The sequence below is a fragment of the Mus pahari genome, chromosome 23 (genome assembly GCF_900095145.1).
Source record: "Mus pahari chromosome 23, PAHARI_EIJ_v1.1, whole genome shotgun sequence".
In the NCBI taxonomy this organism is placed as follows: domain Eukaryota; kingdom Metazoa; phylum Chordata; class Mammalia; order Rodentia; family Muridae; genus Mus; species Mus pahari.
Window position 1 is genome coordinate 29,283,543 of NC_034612.1, and position 17,420 is coordinate 29,300,962.

The 17,420-nt window shown below is 48.9% G+C and overlaps 1 protein-coding gene across 11 annotated transcripts in view; it reads left to right on the forward strand.

The window, feature by feature from the left end:
• The first annotated feature begins 10,876 nt into the window (after positions 1-10,876).
• Positions 10,877-17,420, forward strand: part of Sun1 (Sad1 and UNC84 domain containing 1) — a 48,966-nt gene continuing 42,422 nt past the window's right edge. For 5 of the 11 annotated variants that reach the window (XM_021222590.2, XM_029533482.1, XM_029533481.1 and 2 more), the window contains exon 1: positions 10,877-10,933. Coding sequence is in view for 6 of the 11 variants with exons in the window: in XM_029533477.1 (XP_029389337.1) it covers positions 11,904-11,910 (7 nt within the window). In the remaining 5 variants the exon portion in view is untranslated. Of the gene's footprint in view, positions 10,934-11,746; positions 11,911-17,420 lie in introns of those variants that run through there. The other 6 variants (XM_029533477.1, XM_029533476.1, XM_029533478.1 and 3 more) reach the window with 2 other exon arrangements.

Below are 17,420 nucleotides of genomic sequence, written 5' to 3' on the forward strand. Positions count from 1 at the left end.
AAGAAAGAAAGAAAGAAAGAAAGGAAGGAAGAAGGAAAGAAAGAAAGAAAGAAAGAAAGAAAGAAAGAAAGAAAGAAAGAAAGAAAGAAAGAGAAAAGAAAAGAAAAGAAAAGAAAAGAAAAGAAAAGAAAAGAAAAGAAAAGAAAAGAAAAGAAAAGAAGAAAAGAAAGAAAAGAAAAAAGGCTGGGGTGTGGGTATAGTTCTGAGCTTGCCTAGCATTACAAGGTCCTGGGCTCAATCCCCAAAGGAGAAAAAGAATAACAGCCAGGGAGGTGGCTCAGTCCTGGAAACGCCTGTAGCCCAAGCCTGGGGAACTGAGCTCAGCTCTCCAGCACCCATCTTCCTCTCTGTAACTCCAGCACTAAGGGGCGGGTTAGAGGCAGGAGGAGCTCAGAGCTCGCTGACCAACCAGTCTAGGTAAGTCTGGGAGCTCAAGATTTAGTGGCAGCTTTAGTAGCTCAAAAAAATAAGGTGGGAAAGAGCTAGAGAGATGGCTCAGGCTGAGGGGGATTGCTGCTCTTCCAGAGGACATCAGTTCGATTCCCAGCACTGGGCAGTTCACAATCTCCTCTGACTCCAGTCCAGGAGATCTGACCCTCTTCTGGACCCTGAGGCCACTTGCATTCCCATGCACAAACCCACATGTAGATGCACACATATAAATAATTGATTTTTTTTTTTTAATAATACAACTTTTTTTTTTTTTAAAGGTGGATATAACCAGGTGGTGGTAGCGCAAACCTTTAATCCCAGCACTCAGGAGGCAGAAGCAGGCAGATCTCTTGAGTCCAAGGCCAGCCTGATCTACACAGTGAGTTCCAGGACAGCCAGAGCTATACAGAGAAATCCAATCTCAAAAACAAACAATATCAATTAAGATGATGCCAGACAGTGGTGGCTCATGCCATTAATCTCAGCACTTAAGAGGCAGAGGCAGGTGGATCTCTGAGCTCTGAGTTGTAGGCCAGCCTGATTTACAGAGAGTTCCAGGATAGCTAAGGTGATGTATAGAAATCCTATCTCAAAACAACAACAAAAAGCCAGCCTGGTCTACAGAGTGAGTTCCAGGACAGCCAGGGCTACACAGAGAAACCCTGTCTAAAAGAAAACAACAACAACAAAAATAGATGACACCTGATGTCAAACTCTGGCCTCAACAGACATGCACGTGTGGGTTGCACATGCATGCCTGAATATACAAGCACACATACACACACACACACACACACACACATGCTCGCATGCACACGCACACACGGAAGGGAAGCAGTCAGCTCTAGATTGCATCTGTAGCTTTATCAATTGTCCTGTGTCCAGTATTAAATTTCTGGTGTCTATCACTTCTGTGCCTTAGTTATGTAACATGCTAATGTTATAAGGAGTCAAGCAGAACAGACCAGAATGCTCTGTACCAATTTTTCTATTTTTGTGTTTAAGAAGTCCTAAAATATTTCCATGTAGGGATTAAAATACATACACAGATGGGCGAGAGCAACTAGAACACTCATCTCCCCTAAGTGGGTGAGCAAGTGCTGTCTGGCCCATGTCTCAGGGAAGGGGAGACCCCTGTGTGATCGGGATGGTGCACTTTGGTGCCAGGTCTGTGGGTACCGACTGAGTTAAAATAAATGCCCTGGGGAGGAGTAAGCTTAGCAAGTTAGAGAAGTGGTAAGGAAGCCATCCCACGGGCCTCCGCGTGGGCTAGGGGAAACAGGGAGCGCAGCCATGAGTAAAGTCATCAGGGGCCTCTACCTGCATCTGTTAACATCCCCTTCCTCCTCCCTTCCTCCCTTCTTTAAGAGAGGGTCTCTTTATGTAGCCATGGCTATCCACTACATAGACCAGGCTGGCCAGGAACCCATAGACATTGGCCTGACTGTCCGCAGAGTGCTGGAACTAAAGGTGTGCAAAATCCTGCCTGCCTTTGTTACCTTCCTCAAGTGCTTGTGTATCAGGGAGCAACCCAGATTTGTGCCCCACCCCCACCCTCTGCCTCCCCACAATAACCCAGCCCCATACAGACCACCATTCCCTTTTCATGGCCAAAGTCACTCCTTACAGTTAGAATGTGTTAACAATGTTTACATTTCAGTGGTTCCTATGTAAATCGATTTCAAAGGCTACAGCTTGACTAGACATTCTGCCAGCAAGTCCTAGGATGGCTCAGCAGGTAAAGTACAGAAACTGTAGGCTTGAGTTCATATTGCGGGAATCCATAAATAAAGCTGGAGTTTGTGTATAATCTCAGCACTCTTAGGATGAAATAGCAGGCCGATCCAAGAGAATCTTCTACAAGCTCACAAGCCTGGAGTACTTAGTACAGCAGCAAACACCCAGAGGAACAATCTTTAAAAATAGGGTGGAAGGCAAGGACCAATACCCAAAGACAAACAAGAAACAAAAGAAATATAAGAAGGAGCTGATGAAGTGGCTTCATGGTCAAAGGGACTTGTCACCAAGCCTGATGACCTGGTGCTCCATCCCAGGGACCCACATGGTGGGATTGACTCCTGAAAATTGTGACCACACACACACTCACATAGGCTACACTTCCATCAGAAACATTTTCTGCTTGTGGTTCATTTATCATTCAACTGGTAAAGTAACATTTTCTCCCACTGATATGAAATATCCTAAAATGAATTAATATATATAGAATATTTTCTCCATGGTTTTCTCAAAATGCTGTAGTTTGGTCTGCTATTTCCATTCATATTTGTTTGTGTGTATTTATTTGTTTTGTTTTGTTTTTGAAATACTCTCATGTAGCCCAGACTCATCACACCTGTTAGGTACCTAAAGCTGACCTCTGACCCCAGATTGCCATGCCTCCCCAGTGCTGGAATTATAGGCCCCTGACATCATTCCTGGTTTCTGTGGTGCTGGATATGAAGCTCAGGGCTTCCCAGGCAAGCACTTTACCAGCTGAACCATATCCCAGGCGCATCAGTGGGTGTGTGCTCGGTCTTGTAACAGAGTCTCACTGTGTAGCTCTAGCTCTGACTCTCCTGGAACTATGTAGAGCAGGCTAGCCTTGAACTCACAGAGATCCATCTACCTCCCAAATGCTGGGACTAAAGGCATACATACATACACCACTACGCCTAGCTATTCCCTTTGTTTTGTTCTAACTTGAATTTTAATTTGTATTTCCCTTAAGACAGGTTCCTGGCCACCTCTGTGTGTGTTAAGTTATTCTTAAGCATCTGTGGCGTATCTGGTCAGTTTTTTCAACACATTTCTGGTGCCTTCTTACTAAGACAGCCAAGTCCTCCTCTCCTTAGGATTCTGATTAGCACATTCTCAAAAACCTTTCAGCACCCCCTTCCCTAGAGCCTTTGCTCTCCGGCAGGTTCCCTGGAGTCTCCCATTTAGAAACCAGTGGCTCCCTTGGCCATTTTGGGTGACTCGGTTTCCTTGTCAGGCCTCTCTCCTGAGCTAGGTGTGCAAGCAGAGCCTCCTGGGCATCATCCTTCTAAGATGCTGGGACCTCCGTAGGGGCCACACCCAGGAATGGCTGCTTGGGATGCCTGGCCGTGCTCTGAGAGCCTGCCGGTTAAAGACGCCCTTCCTCTGCAGAGGAGGACCTGGCTCTTTGCTCTTGGGCCAGAGCATCATGCCAGTTGCCAGTTGTTCTAGGCTCCAGTGTGAGAGGGCACAGTTGTTTCAGTGCAGAGTTTAGCTTAATCCCTGGAGTGCCAGGCGTGCCCCCAGCCTCACCCTGCCTCAGTTCCATGCCTACTCTCGGATACCCGCCTACCCACATTCTACAGCTTCCCGCCTATTGAAATTTGCCTGTGTCCTGCGGGTGTTCCTGTCCTTTTCTTCTGCCTACTTTATCCCCTGTCTTCTCCACTTGTTGGGCACAGGCTTTTTAAACACAGGGGTGTTTGCCTGGGACGTTTCCTCTTCCTCTTATGCTGTGTGCTGACAGGGTATAAGCCGCTAGGTAGAAAAGCAGAGTCTAACAGAAGTCACAGACTCTACCTGTATTTAAAAGAAACAATGGCGTGGACCTCACATTTACAGGAGCCAGGCTTGGTACCAAATGTCTGTGATCCCCATAGTGGGGAGACAAGGGCAAAAGGCTCAGGAGTTCAAGGATAACCTGGGCTACAGAAGATCCCATGCTAAAAACAAAGGGAGACCAAAACATGTCCAAAAGTGGTTCCTTCTGGGTGGTGAGATACAAGTGACACATTCAAGTAACTGTTCCTTTTCCTTCCCTCCTCCCTTCTCTCTCTCTCTCTCTCTCTCTCTCTCTCTCTGTTTTTTGTTTTTGTTTTTGTTTGTTTTTTGAGACGGGGTTTCTCTGTGTAGCCCTGGCTGTCCTGGAACTCACTCTGTAGACCAGGCTGGCCTCGAACTCAGAAATCCACCTGCCTCTGCCTCCCAAGTGCTAGGACTAAAGGCGTGCGCCACCACGCCTGGCTCTTTCTCTTTTTTAAAAAAGAATTTTAGTGGCTGGAGAGGTGGCTTAACATTTAAGAGCACTTGTTGCTCTTGCAGAGGACCCAGGCTCAATTCCCAGTACCCACATGGTGACTCACAACTATCTGTAACTCCAGTTCCAGGGGATCTGATGTCCTCTTCTAACCCTTCAAGGCCACTTAGCTTAGTGTATGGGAGCGCATGTATGATGACAAGTGTGTGGAGGTCAGAGGACAAGTCGCAGGAGCCAGGAGCCAGGAGCCATTCTCCCACTTTCCACTATGTGGGTCTCAGGGATAGAATGCAAACCATCAGACTTAGAAACAAGCACTTTTTATTGGCTGAGCCATCTTACTGGCTCACTCTTCTCTCCCCCTCCCCCTCCCTCTCTCTCCTCCCTCCTTCCCTCCCTCCCTGTCTCTTCTCCCTCCCTCTCCCTCTCTCTCCTCCCTTCCTCCCTCTCCCTCTCCCTCTTCCCCCCCAGGGGGAGGGGGAGTTCCCTATGTAGCTAAAGCTGGCTTTTAGCAGTCCTCCTGCCTCAAGCTCTTGAGTACTATATTACAGCCCTGTACCACCTTGCCTGGCACTGTATCTGGCTGAAGGGACAGCCAGTGCTTTACCCATGAGAGGGACAAAAGTCTTTTGGATCACAGAGTGGAAGAAACTAGTTTTACTTGGCTGCAGTGAGGAAGACCCAAAGAGGAGAGGGCAAGGTGCATCCAGGAATTCAAACTGGAAGGCGTCGCGGTGGAGATCCCAAAAGATCAGAGAGTGACTAGGGCTCACCTGCGGCCAGCCAGAGTTCAGAGCCACTCAATGTGGAGGTCAAGGGCTCAGGAGGAGCCTATATGGAGTGTAGGAAGGAGCCTGGCGTGATGGAGCTGACTTCAATGGTGTGGCTGGCGAGGTGCTAAGAGTGCAGCCGGGAGCTGAGGTCCAGGAGCCTCAGAAGGACCTGAAGCTGTCTGGCCTTTGGCAGCCTGCTGTAGCAGCACCTTGGTTAGCAAGGGCTCTGGCAAAGGGCTCCGGGAGGCCAGACATCCTTCTAGAGTTTTACTGAAAAGGGAAATGAGGAAGCCAGGACGGGTTTGTTTTGTTTCTAGGATGCAAACCTTTTGTTGTTTTACAAAGTGTATGTGCATAAGTGTTGGGCCTGCATGTATACCTGTGCACCATGTGTATGCTTGCTGTCTGCAGAGCTCAGAAGAGGCCATCAGATCCCCCCAGAACTGGAGTTGTGGATGGTTATGAGCTGCCATGTGAGTGAAACTGTGTCCTCTGCAAGAACAACTGCCAAGCCATCTTTCTAGTCCTCGTTTGTTATTTTGAAATTAATATGTGTATATTAGAATAATTTATTTTATTATTTTCTATGTATGAGTAGCTCCCTGGCAAAGGGACCGATCTAGAGTCTTCTGGTGCTGGGGCCTGTGAGACAGCTTAACAGGTAAGGGCTTTGGCTGTATAGGCTTAGTAAGCAGCCAGTTCCGCTGTGCTGTGAGTCTGTGTGTGTGTGGGGGGGGGTGTGGGTGTGTGTGTGTGTGTGGGGGGTGGTGTGTGTTGTGTGTGTGTGGGTGTGTGGGTGTTGTGTGTTGTGTGTGTGTGTGTGTGTGGTGTGTGTGTGTGTGTGTGTGTGTGTGTGTGTGTGTGTGGTGGTGGTGGCAGTGGTGGTGCTTGGTTGTTTGTTTGAAAGTGGGTCTCAGTATGAAGCCCTGGCTGTCACTGAACTCAGAACTCGGCCTGCCACCTTCTTCTGACGGCTAAGATTAAAGGCATGTGCCACCAAGCCCAGATGATACCAGTTCTTCTTTGGGAATTCACATAAAGGTATGAGAGAAACAAGTCCAATAACCACAACAACAATATTAAAGAAATAATTTGAAAACATGAATAGGGTGTGGCTCTGTAGTAGGGCACTTGCCTAAAATCCCCTAGAGAGAGGCTGGGGGCATGGCTCCAGCTTAGTTCCACCCCTAACACTGGGTGCTAAGATGGAGCCTAAGTGTGGCAGAAGCACTAGAGCTCATCTGCAAACACCGTCCTGTGAGCAGGGTTCTGGATCAGGGTTTAGAACTGCTGTCAAGGCTAGGCTTGTCTCAACTCTGACTTGCTGTGCCCCTCCCTGCCACACCCAGAACCACAGTGGGACTAGGAAACGCCCTTGACCTCTTCAGGGAACCACCAAGAGCTTAAAAAAAAAAAAGTCCTTTGTGGTGCCTCCTGCCCCAAAGCTGAAAGCAGAAGGAAGTCTGATTGCTTCCTTAAGAGAAAGGGATTTCCTGGGTAAGTGGCTTTCCCATTGGAGTCTCTGCTGGCCCAGTTTGCTGATCTCCTTGCTGCACCTGCCCCAGAGACTGGCAGCCTCCAGCTCACACCTGGATAACCACTGAAAGACTGATGCCGGAGCCGGTGTAAGCTCACAGGCACTGTCCTCCCAGGCAGCCATCGGTGTCAGGCGAGGGGAAGCTACTCAAATGCCACTCTAAAAAGCAAAACAAAAACAAGAAGAAATTCAACAAGAAAATCAGCCCAAGGGCGGAGTTCTTGCCAGCATACACAGCACCAGGTTCCATTCCCAATACTCCATAAACCAGGTGTGGTGGCACACAAGTATGTAATCCCAGGATTCGGGAGGAGGAATTAGGAGGATCAGAAGTTCAAAGTCATCCTCAGCTTCATAGTAAATTTATGGCATAGTAAATTCATGTGAGACCTTGTCTCAAAAAAGAAAGAAAGAGAGAGAGAGAGAGAGAGAGAGAGAGAGAGAGAGAGAGAGAGAGAGAGAGAAGAGGAAAAAAACTGGAGAGGGGGGCAGTGTTGGTTTAGCTATAGCTGTCGATATGTCAGCAGGAAGTGGCAGTGCAGGACATCCTTTATTATTGCAGGTCACACTGATGCTGGCTGGACAGCAGTGTCCTGGGGGTTATAATTATGGCAGCCCCTTTTGCTGTTTTGCTGTTTTCAAAAGCCTTAATTCCTGACATTGTTGCCCCTACCTCACAAGAGCTGGGATTCTCATTATGTACGATCATAGCTGGTTTATTATAACTCCTATATATACCTAGGAAGATGGGCTTCCTCCATCCCTGGCAGCAGCTGGGGTTGCAGTTTCTGGGGGGCCCTGGGTGTTGGGATTCCACAACCCTCCATAACAGCCACAATTATAGCTCTCAGCTTGTGGTGAAAGGGACCCTTGGCCCTACTACCCTGGCCGCTCTCTGCGATGTCCCGTTCCCTTCTCTGGTTCATTGCAGACTTCTCGCTTTCAGCCTTTGCTCTCCACCCTCCAGGGACTCCTTCAGTCCGTTTTCTTCCTGCTCTGGCTGCTCCTTGCCGCGTGCTTCAGGTTCCTCTTACTGCCACAGCTTCTATCATAGTCACTGCCTGCCTGAAGCACCTTCTGCCCACACTGCTGCTTCCAGAGGCTCAGTGCACTGCCAGCCTCTGTTGTCACCACCACTGCTTCTGTCTCACCACATCTGTCTTGGTACTATGTAAAGCAGACAGGAAATGACCAGTGGGGTAGCCTGAGCCACCACACCTACCTGCTAATAAAGAGCCCAAGTTGGCTGGTGATATAGAGCTGGTAGAGTGTCTTCCTCGAGTGCCCAAGGCCCTGGGATCAGTCACCAGCACTGCTTAAACTGAGTGTGGCAGAACAGTTCTTTCATTTCAGCACTTTAAAGGTAGGTGCTGAAGGATGAGCAAGCACTTTGTATCAAATTTCAGGCCAGCCTGGGCTACAGAAAACCCTGTCTCAAAAACAAAACAAAATAAAAAACAAAAAACAAAACAGAAAAATGAACTAATAAATAAAAGAAGTAAAAATAAATAAATAAAAGAAGGAAAACTGCCAGTTGTGGTGGCTAACACTTTTAATCTCAGGACTTGGAGGGAGAGGCAGGAGGATCATGAAACCAGCCTGAGCTACAGTGTTGATTCCCTACCAAAACAAAAACAAACAAAAAAGGCTGGTTACGGTGCTGTATGCTTTTAATCCCAACACTCAAGAGGCAGAGACAAGTGAATCTCTAAGTTCAAGGCCAGCATGGTCTACATAGTAAATTCCAGGACAGTTAGGGCTACATAGACTCCATCTCAAAGGAAAAAAAAAAAAAAAAAAGCCTGGGCTCAAGAGACAGCTTATCAGTTAAAAGCGTTTATTGCTCTTCCAGAGGATGCGTTCCGAGCACCCACAGAATCGCTCACAGCCATATGTAACTCAAGCTCTAGGGGATCTGATGCTTCTTCTGACCTGTGTGGCCACCAGGCACACACATACACAATGCAAACAAACACTTATACACATAAAAAAAAAAAACAAGTCAAATTAAAAAAGGCAAAACAGCTAAATATCCACAAAGACTCCTACCTCTGAATGCACAGAAAGCTTTAATCACAACAGTTCTAACTGACGAAATCCAAATGTCCAGCAGCCGGCCTAGGCTCCAGCAAACCATAGGGTCTCTGGCCCGTGGAGCCAGCCAGCTGCCCTACCAAATCCACCCACTTTACTAATAGTGGACTTCAATTTTTGTCACAAATATCCATGTGGCCCAAAAGCCTCTAACATTTATTATAGAAAAGTCTCTCAACTTGCCAGTGGGAGAAATCAACACATTGTCAAACGCTCGCCATGTAAGGAGGTGAGTGTGCGCAGCATGAGTGACTATCACAAGCAGCAGCAGAGCAGGCTATGCGGCACATGCCTGTAATCCCAGCACCGGGATGGAACGGGAGGCATTCCGAGCCAGCAATGGCAACAGACTCTCTGTGTGTAGATGTGTGCACATGCACGTGCCTGCACTAGCGTCTTTCCTTTGGAACCACCATCCACCTTGTTTTCTGAGACAGGATCTCTCACTGGGTTGGTTCTCATCAAGTTAAGTTAGTTTGGTGGCCAGCAAGCTCTAGGGATTCCAGTTTCTGCTTTCCAGCACTGCGATTACAAGCATACAGCACTAGGCTTTTTTTTTTTTTTTAATTCATATTCTAAGATTGAACTCAGGTCTTTATGCTTACAGTGCAAGCATTTTACTAACTAATCCATCTTCCCAGCTCCAGACCCTTTCTAAAAAATGTAAAACCAGCCAGGCATGGCAGTGAGTACCACTGGTCCCAGTGGAGGCAGGCAGATCTACATAGCAAGTTCCAGGGTAGCCAGGACTACATGGCGACCCTGTCTAAAAAAATAAAAACAAAAATTAATTAATTTTTTAAAAAAGTGTAAAAGCCAAGGTCTGGAAGGATGGCTCAGCCATTAAGAGCACTTGCTGGTCATTCGGAGGAATATTTGGTTGCCAGCATCCCCTTTTGGCAGCTAACAACCTGCAGCTCTGGGGCATTTGAGACCTTTGCAGGCAGACACACACACACACACACACACACACACACACACGCACGCATTCATCATCCACTTCAACAGACACACACAAACACACTTTTAGAAGAGAGTGAAAGCCAGCCAGCCAGCTGCCTGTGGCATATGGTAGTAATCTCTGCTTGGGAGGATAAGGCAGGAGGATTGTGGCAAACTGGAGGTCAGTCTGGGCTATGTCGTGAATTCTAGGCCACAGTGAGACAGTTAAAAGAGGAAAAACCGGGCTGGTGAGATGGCTCAGTGGGTAAGAGCACCCGACTGCTCTTCCAAAGGTCCAGAGTTCAAATCCCAGAAACCACATGGTGGCTAACAACCATCCGTAACAAGATCTGACGCCCTCTTCGGGTGTGTCTGAAGACAGCTACAATGTACTTACATATAATAAATAAATTAAAAAAAAAAAAAAAAAGAAAAATCCAAGCGGGGGGTGGTGGCACACGCCTTTAACTCCAGCATCGCAGAGGCAGGCTGATCTCTGCGAGTTCAACGCCAGTCTGGTCTACTGGAGAGTTTTAGGGCAGTCAAGGTTACAGAGTAAAACTCTGCCTATAAACAAAACAAATGCAATTCAAGTTTTGGCAAAACTGCGCAAGTGAGAGAGGGCCTGGAGGGTGGAGTCCCCATGAGAAAAGCTCTGGCTTCCAGCCCGCAGGGCAGGGCAGGGCAGGGCAGGGCAGGGCAGGGCGTCGGAGGTTTCCTGCAAACGCTACGCGGGGACAACAGAGAAGGGGATGTGCTTGGGAGCCCAGGAGTCGGCTCTTCGGGGCCCACTGAAGCCCTGCCTGGAACTCAGCGCGGGCGAGCGCCTCCGCACACAATCCTAATTCTAAGGCCACCGGAGAGGAGCAGCCTCCCTCGGCGCGGCCCCTCAAGTCCCAGCGCGCCCGCCCCGCCCCCTGACGCCACACGTCCCGCCCTTTCCCCGCCCCCCCCGCGGGCCGCGGCGGGTCAGCGGCCTCTCCATTGGCTTGGAGCTTCAGCAAACGCGCACGGGATTGACGGACGTTCGCGTCGCTCCCGCCTCCGATCCCGGCGCGGCGCGCGATTGGCTGTAGATGTGGGGAGCCTTCGGTCCCCGGCCTGGGCGGCGCGGACGAGGCCTGAGGCGGCGGCGCGAGGCAGGTGAGCTGCGGCCAGCGGGCTGGGGAGGGTGGGGGACGAGTGGGCGGGGGGCGCTGCGGACGCGCCTCGGGCACTGGGGACTGTCTCAGGGCGGGCCGGGGTGTCGGCTGCAGGGACGGCCCCGAGTGGGAACCGCCAACTGGCCACGACGCGCGTGACGCCCTTCGCGTTGCCAGGCCGCGCGCCCCGGCGCCCCGAGTCCAGTTGTCCCGTGTGCCCGGGCACTCTGGTCCCCCCCTCGTCCCGGACCCATGCGTGTTGGGTTCCGGGGTCTCCTGCCACCCGTCGAGGAGCACCCACGCAGACGCCATCCCGGGGGCGCTCCCTCCCGGGGCGCAGGTGTTGTAGGTGCGGCGATGGGCGCGGGCCGGGTAGCGAGTCCCTGGCCTGTACACCCTGCCACCAGCTTGTTATCCCTGGTTCGTTGCCTTCGTCCCCAGCCCGGCACGCGGGACGGTACCGAAGCTGGCCCGCTGGAGCTTTTTTGGATGCAGCCTGGGGGCGGGGGGGGGGGCCGATGCCGTCAAGCCGGGCGAACTTTGCTGCTCCCCGCTGTGTAGTGTGAAGTGCAGTCCTGTGCTGCGCGCTTCGCGCCTCCTGGACCAAATACTAATTAGATTTTACGGTCCGGTCTATTGCACCGGTGTCGAATTTTAACCTGATTGTTCATACATTTTAGATCCCTCCTAAGTTCTTTTCTTTTTTCTTTTTGCGTCCCAAACTCATGTTCTTTTTCTGTCCTTTGTTTCAGGAGACAGGGTCTCATTACGTACTTGACTGTCTCTGTCTCGGCTGTGTAGACCAGGCTGGTCTCGCAAAGATCCGGACTGCCTCTGCTTCCTAAGTGCTGGGGTAAAAGGGATGTGTGCAACTAAGCTGGCATCTTGAGACAGGCCCGCCTAGAACTTACCATATAGTAGAAGATGACCTTGAGTTCCTAATCGTCTTGCCTCCACGTACCTCGGATTAGATGACAGGTGTGCACAGCCCTGTGGTACAGGTTCTTTTGCAGTAACTTCTGGTTCTTCTCTCTTTTGGTTTCCTCCGTCAGGTCAGTCTTGAACTCTTTGGTTTTTCGAGACAGGGTTTCTCTACACAGCCCTGGTGATCCTGGAACTCACAGAGATCTACCTGCCTCTTGTCTCCCAAGTGCTGGGATTAAAGGCGTGTGCCACCACCGCCTGGCTCAGGCCTGCACTTTTATAATATGCAGGCTGTGGAGAACTCTCCCCAGGCTGTGGGCTCTATGCATGAGCCTTTGCTCTTGTCACCTGAGGGACTGATAGGATTCTTCTGCCTCACCTTTCTGGTCTTTTGTGTTTTGTTTGGGGCAGGGCTTTGGTAGCTCCAGCAGGCTCTTAGTTGAAATCCAGATTCTTGTGCTTCCAGCTCCCCATCGCTGGGATCACAGGTGTGTGATACCATGCCCTCATTTGAGAGTTGGGCCAGAGATTGGAAGAGATACTTTTTATTTCCCGAAGGTTGGCAGCCTCAGTTTATTTATTTACCCTTTGTTTTTCCTGGGAGAGAGCAGAAAGGGGCTGAATGTGAAAGCCGGCTGGTGTGTGTGTGTGTGTGTGTGTGTGTGTGTGTGTGTGTGTGTGCATTTGATGAAATGCACTTTGACTCCCCTTTTAACAGTATACTTTGTTATGCAACTATCGCCATTATCTCATTCCATGGCTTTTTACCACCTAAAGGTAAAGCCAGAACCCTCCACACAGTCCCTCCCGTTTTCCCCCTCCCTGTCCATTAGCTTCTGCTTACAGCCTGTGTGTGTGCCTGCTCTAGTTATCTCATTTAAGGCTCATCCGTGCTGTGTAGCATGTGTCCCTCCCTGTTCTATTACTTTCTGTGGCTGAATTGTTTCCCACTGTATGGACCTATATAAGAAATACTTCCTATCACATTTTATTTACATGTGAATGTTTGCTGAGGTCAGGAGAACAATTTACTGGAGACACTTGTCTCCTTCACCTATATAAGTCCTGGGGGACTAAACTCAGGTCATCAAGTGTGGTAGCAGTCACACTGAACCTCCTCGAAGGCCTTATTAAATCCTGTTTATCCACATCAGTGGATTATTTAGTGCTGCTGGGAACATGGGAACAAGTTTGTGTTTGAACACCTGTTTTCGTGTGTGTGTGTGTGTGTGTGTGTGTGTGTGTGTGTGTGAGAGAGAGAGAGAGAGAGAGAGAGAGAGAGAGAGAGATTGAGATTGTGGAGGCCCGAGGTTGATGTTGGGTACCTATACCTATCTCAACCATTCTCTATCTTTGTTTTTATCTTTTGTTTGGTTTTGTTTTGTTTTTTGTTTTCTTCAAAACAGGGTCTCACTTTGTAGCTCCAGCTGTCCTGGATCTGTAGACCAGGCTGGTCCCTGAACCCAAAGATTCTACTGCCTAAACCTTCCAAATGCTGGGATTAAAGGCGTGCAGTACCTGCTTCCTTAATTTTTAAAACAGTGTCTCTCACTGGAACTTAATTTTTTTTTTTTAAGTGTTTTTGAGACAGGGTTTCTCTGTGTAACCCTGGCTGTCCTGGAACTCAATCTGGAACTCAATCTCACCAGGCTGGCCTCAAACTCAGAAATCTGCCTGCCTCTGCCTCCCAAATGCTGGAATTAAAGGCATGCACCACCACTGCCCGGCAATGTTTGTATTTCTAACTCTTTACTGGCTAGGCCTTGGCTCCAGCCCCTGAACACCTGTTTTTAATTCTTGGAGTATAGACCTAGGAGTAGAATTGCTGGCTCACATGGTAATTCTATGTTTAACTCTGTGCGGAGCATCCAGTCTGCTTTTGTTTTACACTCCCACCCACAATGTGGGAGCCGGCCCACTTTGTCCATATCTTTCCTAATGCTTATTTTCCTTCCGTCCACCCACCCCACCTCAGTGAAGTATATCTTTGACTTTGGTCTGCATTCCCCAGATGACACAGGGATGTGTGTGAATTTTTGTTTTAGGTCCTCATTGGCTGTCTGTATGTCTTTGGAAAGATGCCTGTTCTGCCCTGTCCTAGTCCATGTGCACATGTGCGTGTGTGTGGACCAAGCTGGCTTGGAACACAAGGTCTGCTTGCCTCGTCCTCTCAATGCTGGGATTAAAAGTGTGACCCATCATGCTTAGCCTTTCCCTGTCTTTTAATTAGGTTGTCTTGATGATTTGTGAAAGTTGTTTATACATTCCAGATACACATACCTGACTTGCAAATACCACCCCACCTCTGACTCCATCTCTCTTTGAGGTAGCATCTCACCATAATCTCAGACTGATTTCCAAGTCATGGTCCTTCTGCCTCAGCCTCCTGGGTGCTCTTATGACTGGTGTTTGCTATCATGCTTTGCTTATTCACCTTTGACTCCTCCCCTCGTTATTATTTGTGTGTGATATGAATAGGCATGTGTGTGTAGTCAGAGGCCAGTTTGGTGGATTCGGTTCTCTTTCACTTGCCGTTGGTCCTGGGGAGGGCTCTGGGCATCAGGCTTATGTTGCAAGTGCTTTAACCATTGAGCCATTTGCCAGCGGTGGTCATCTTTTTCATAGTGTTTGTTGTGCTGTTGTTTATTTGTTTGAGGCAGGGTGTCATTGTATAGCCTCAGCTGACCTGGAACTCACTCTGTAGACCAGGCTGCCTCAAGCTTAAGAGACTTATCTGCCCGTGCCTCTTGGGCATTTTTAAAGCTTGAAGTAATAAAGTTCTGTTTTCTTTAGGTGGGTGTATTGCAAACCCAAGGTCACGAAGAATTGTCTTTTTGTGTTCTCTGTAAAAGTTTGTTAGGTTTTTGGGGTTCTAGTTAGGTTTTTGATCTGTTGTGAGTTCATTGTGGGCTATGATGTCTGAGAGTCTGACTTAATTCTTCCCACAGAAGCTCAACCATCTAGCAGCACTTGCAGAAAGAGACTTTCTTCCCTTGTCAGTTGGCCTCAGAAGGAAGGTTAACCTTTGACCCTGTATACTTTCTGTTGGAGTATGTCTGCCTGTATGCCAGGGCTGTATTGGCCTGCAGTGGATTTCTCAGCTCAGCTCATTTTTCCAGACTTATCTGTTCTCTGGAACCTTCTGCAGTTCTGTGTATATGAGGAATGGCTTTTCCGGGCTTTGCAGAAATGGTCCTGGGATATTGACAGGGGTCACAGTACATCTATATATCCCTTGGGCAGCATTGCTTGGCAGGATAGTGAGTCTTTCTGTTCTTGGACTTTTTTTTTTTTTTTTTTTACATTTCCTTGTGGCATTCAGTGCCCAGTTCTGCCCTTGGGAGGTTAAATTGATTCCCAAGGCCTTTTCTTGCCTGTACTGTTGGAAGGAATTTTGTATTCCACTTAACCTTGTTTGTTGCTAGCATGTGGAAGCACAGCTAGCTTTGTGTCGTTGTGCACCCTGCCACTTTGCTGAATTTGTTAGCTTTAGGCTATCCTGTCTATGAAATCCTGTCAGCTGTGTCTGTGTGTGGCTGTGCCTTACTGTTAGTTACTGTCTTTCCAGTCTGTACACGTTTGCTCCCCTTGTCTTGAGTAGTTGCTCTGGCTTGAACTTCAGGACACTGTGAGATCCACTGCTGCCTTGTCCTGTTCCTTCATGCACTTGGGAACATTAAGTCTTTTTGCCTTCAGGTGTGATGCTGCCTGTGTGCTGCATTCAGGAAGTTCCCTCCCAGACTGACCTGGCTCGGGATGAACTTGTGCCCCTCCTGCCTCTACAGGATGACACCACCGCCCCTGGTTTATACAGTGCAGGGATGCAACCCAGTGCCTGTGTATGAGAAGTGTGCATTCTACCCCCTGAACCACACCCATATACTATGATATTTTGGCAAGGTGGGGCTAGCTTTGAACCTTTGTTTTTGTTTTTTGTTTTTGTTTTGTTTTTTGAGACAGGGTTTCTCTGTATAGCCCTGGCTGTCCTGGAACTCACTCTGTAGACCAGGCTGGCCTCGAACTCAGAAATCTGCCTGCCTCTGCTTCCCGAGTGCTGGGACTAAAGGTGTGCGCCACCATGCCCGGCGCTTTGAACCTTTGGAGTTTTATCTTTAAAGAGCTGAGAATACAGATGTGAACCACTACACTTGGCTATTGACTATTGTGTTATACATGAAGGGGCGTGGGGACTCTCTATACCTACTACCTTGCTCATGTGGTCTCACTTGAGGGCATCTCCAACAGACTTCATGTCTGACCTCCTCCAGACTCCTAGTTTCCTTACACCCTCACTTCCACATGTTAAATGGGTGTCACTAGTTCTTGAGTCTTTGGAGTTCTTCAATGAAAACTAGGCACTTTTGCTGTTCCAAAAGCTTCGTTTCTTTTGGCTCTTTTTTCCTGTTCCATGCTTATTTGCCTTTCCAGGAAATCTGATGCCTGTGTTCAACACCTAATTTGTTCTGCGTGTGGGTGCATGTGCCATACACAACATCTATTTGGAGAGTGGAGCTTGCCCGAGTCAGTTCTCTCCTTGCACCTGCGTCCCAGAGATCCAACTCAGGTCACTAGGCTTTGTGACAAGTACCTTTGCCTACTGAGCTATCTTGCTGGCCCTGTGCTCATCTGTCACAGGGGACATGCTGACTGGAGCTTACTGGGTGACCTGTTTTCAACGACCTGTTTAATTGGAGTGTGCTTCACCCTCTGGGTTTGTGAGTCCATTGCTTTCCCAAGTACTCTGCTCCTTTTGGGGGGTCACATCCCATAAACCAGGCCACTCTGCATTAGCTCCCAGTAAACAATGGCACCAATTTAAAAAGTCAGTCTCAGGAGCTTGCCCTCCCTTAAAGGTTTCAAGTAAGGAAAGAGAGCCTCAGGACTGGCAGGGTGCCTCCCAGGGCACTGATCCCTCCCTCAGGCTGCTGCTCCTGAGTGCCTGGAGAAGGGAGTGCCTTGTGCTCAAGGGGATACCGGCTGAAGGGTTGCCATGCCACCTTCTTGATTGAAAACATGTTCTTGTTTTCTCCTCCCTACTGCCCAAAGTCGGAATGCACTGCCATTCTGGACCTCCTACCCCACTAGATTTTCCGATGGCGAATCTGAGAATGCTAGCTCTGCATCTGAAACCGGTCCCTTCCCAGGTGACAGATGAGCAGCTCTCACTGAGGTGCTGGTCTCTGATGGGCTCTGCCCATCAAGCAGTACAGTCTTCAATGATCAGGCAAGTGCTCCCCAGCTTTTGAAGGTGTGGGTCATAGATTTTAGCGTGGAAACACAATCTCTGTGACCTTTGCAGAATTAAAGTGCAAGTCACAGACAGGTGGTATGAAAGGGTTTCCTGGACCGGTGGTTCCCCAGCAGAGGAGAGGATTCCCTCAGGGCAGGTGTGGTTTTAGAGTGCCTCTGCTTGCCTGCCCTGCCGCTGCCGCTGCTATGTTCTTTTTTTTTTTTTAGTGTTGGGCCCTCACACACGCTTACCCGCTTAGTCCTCACACATGCTTACCCGCTTAGTCCTCACACATGCTTACCCGCTTAGCCCTCACACATGCTTACCCGCTTAG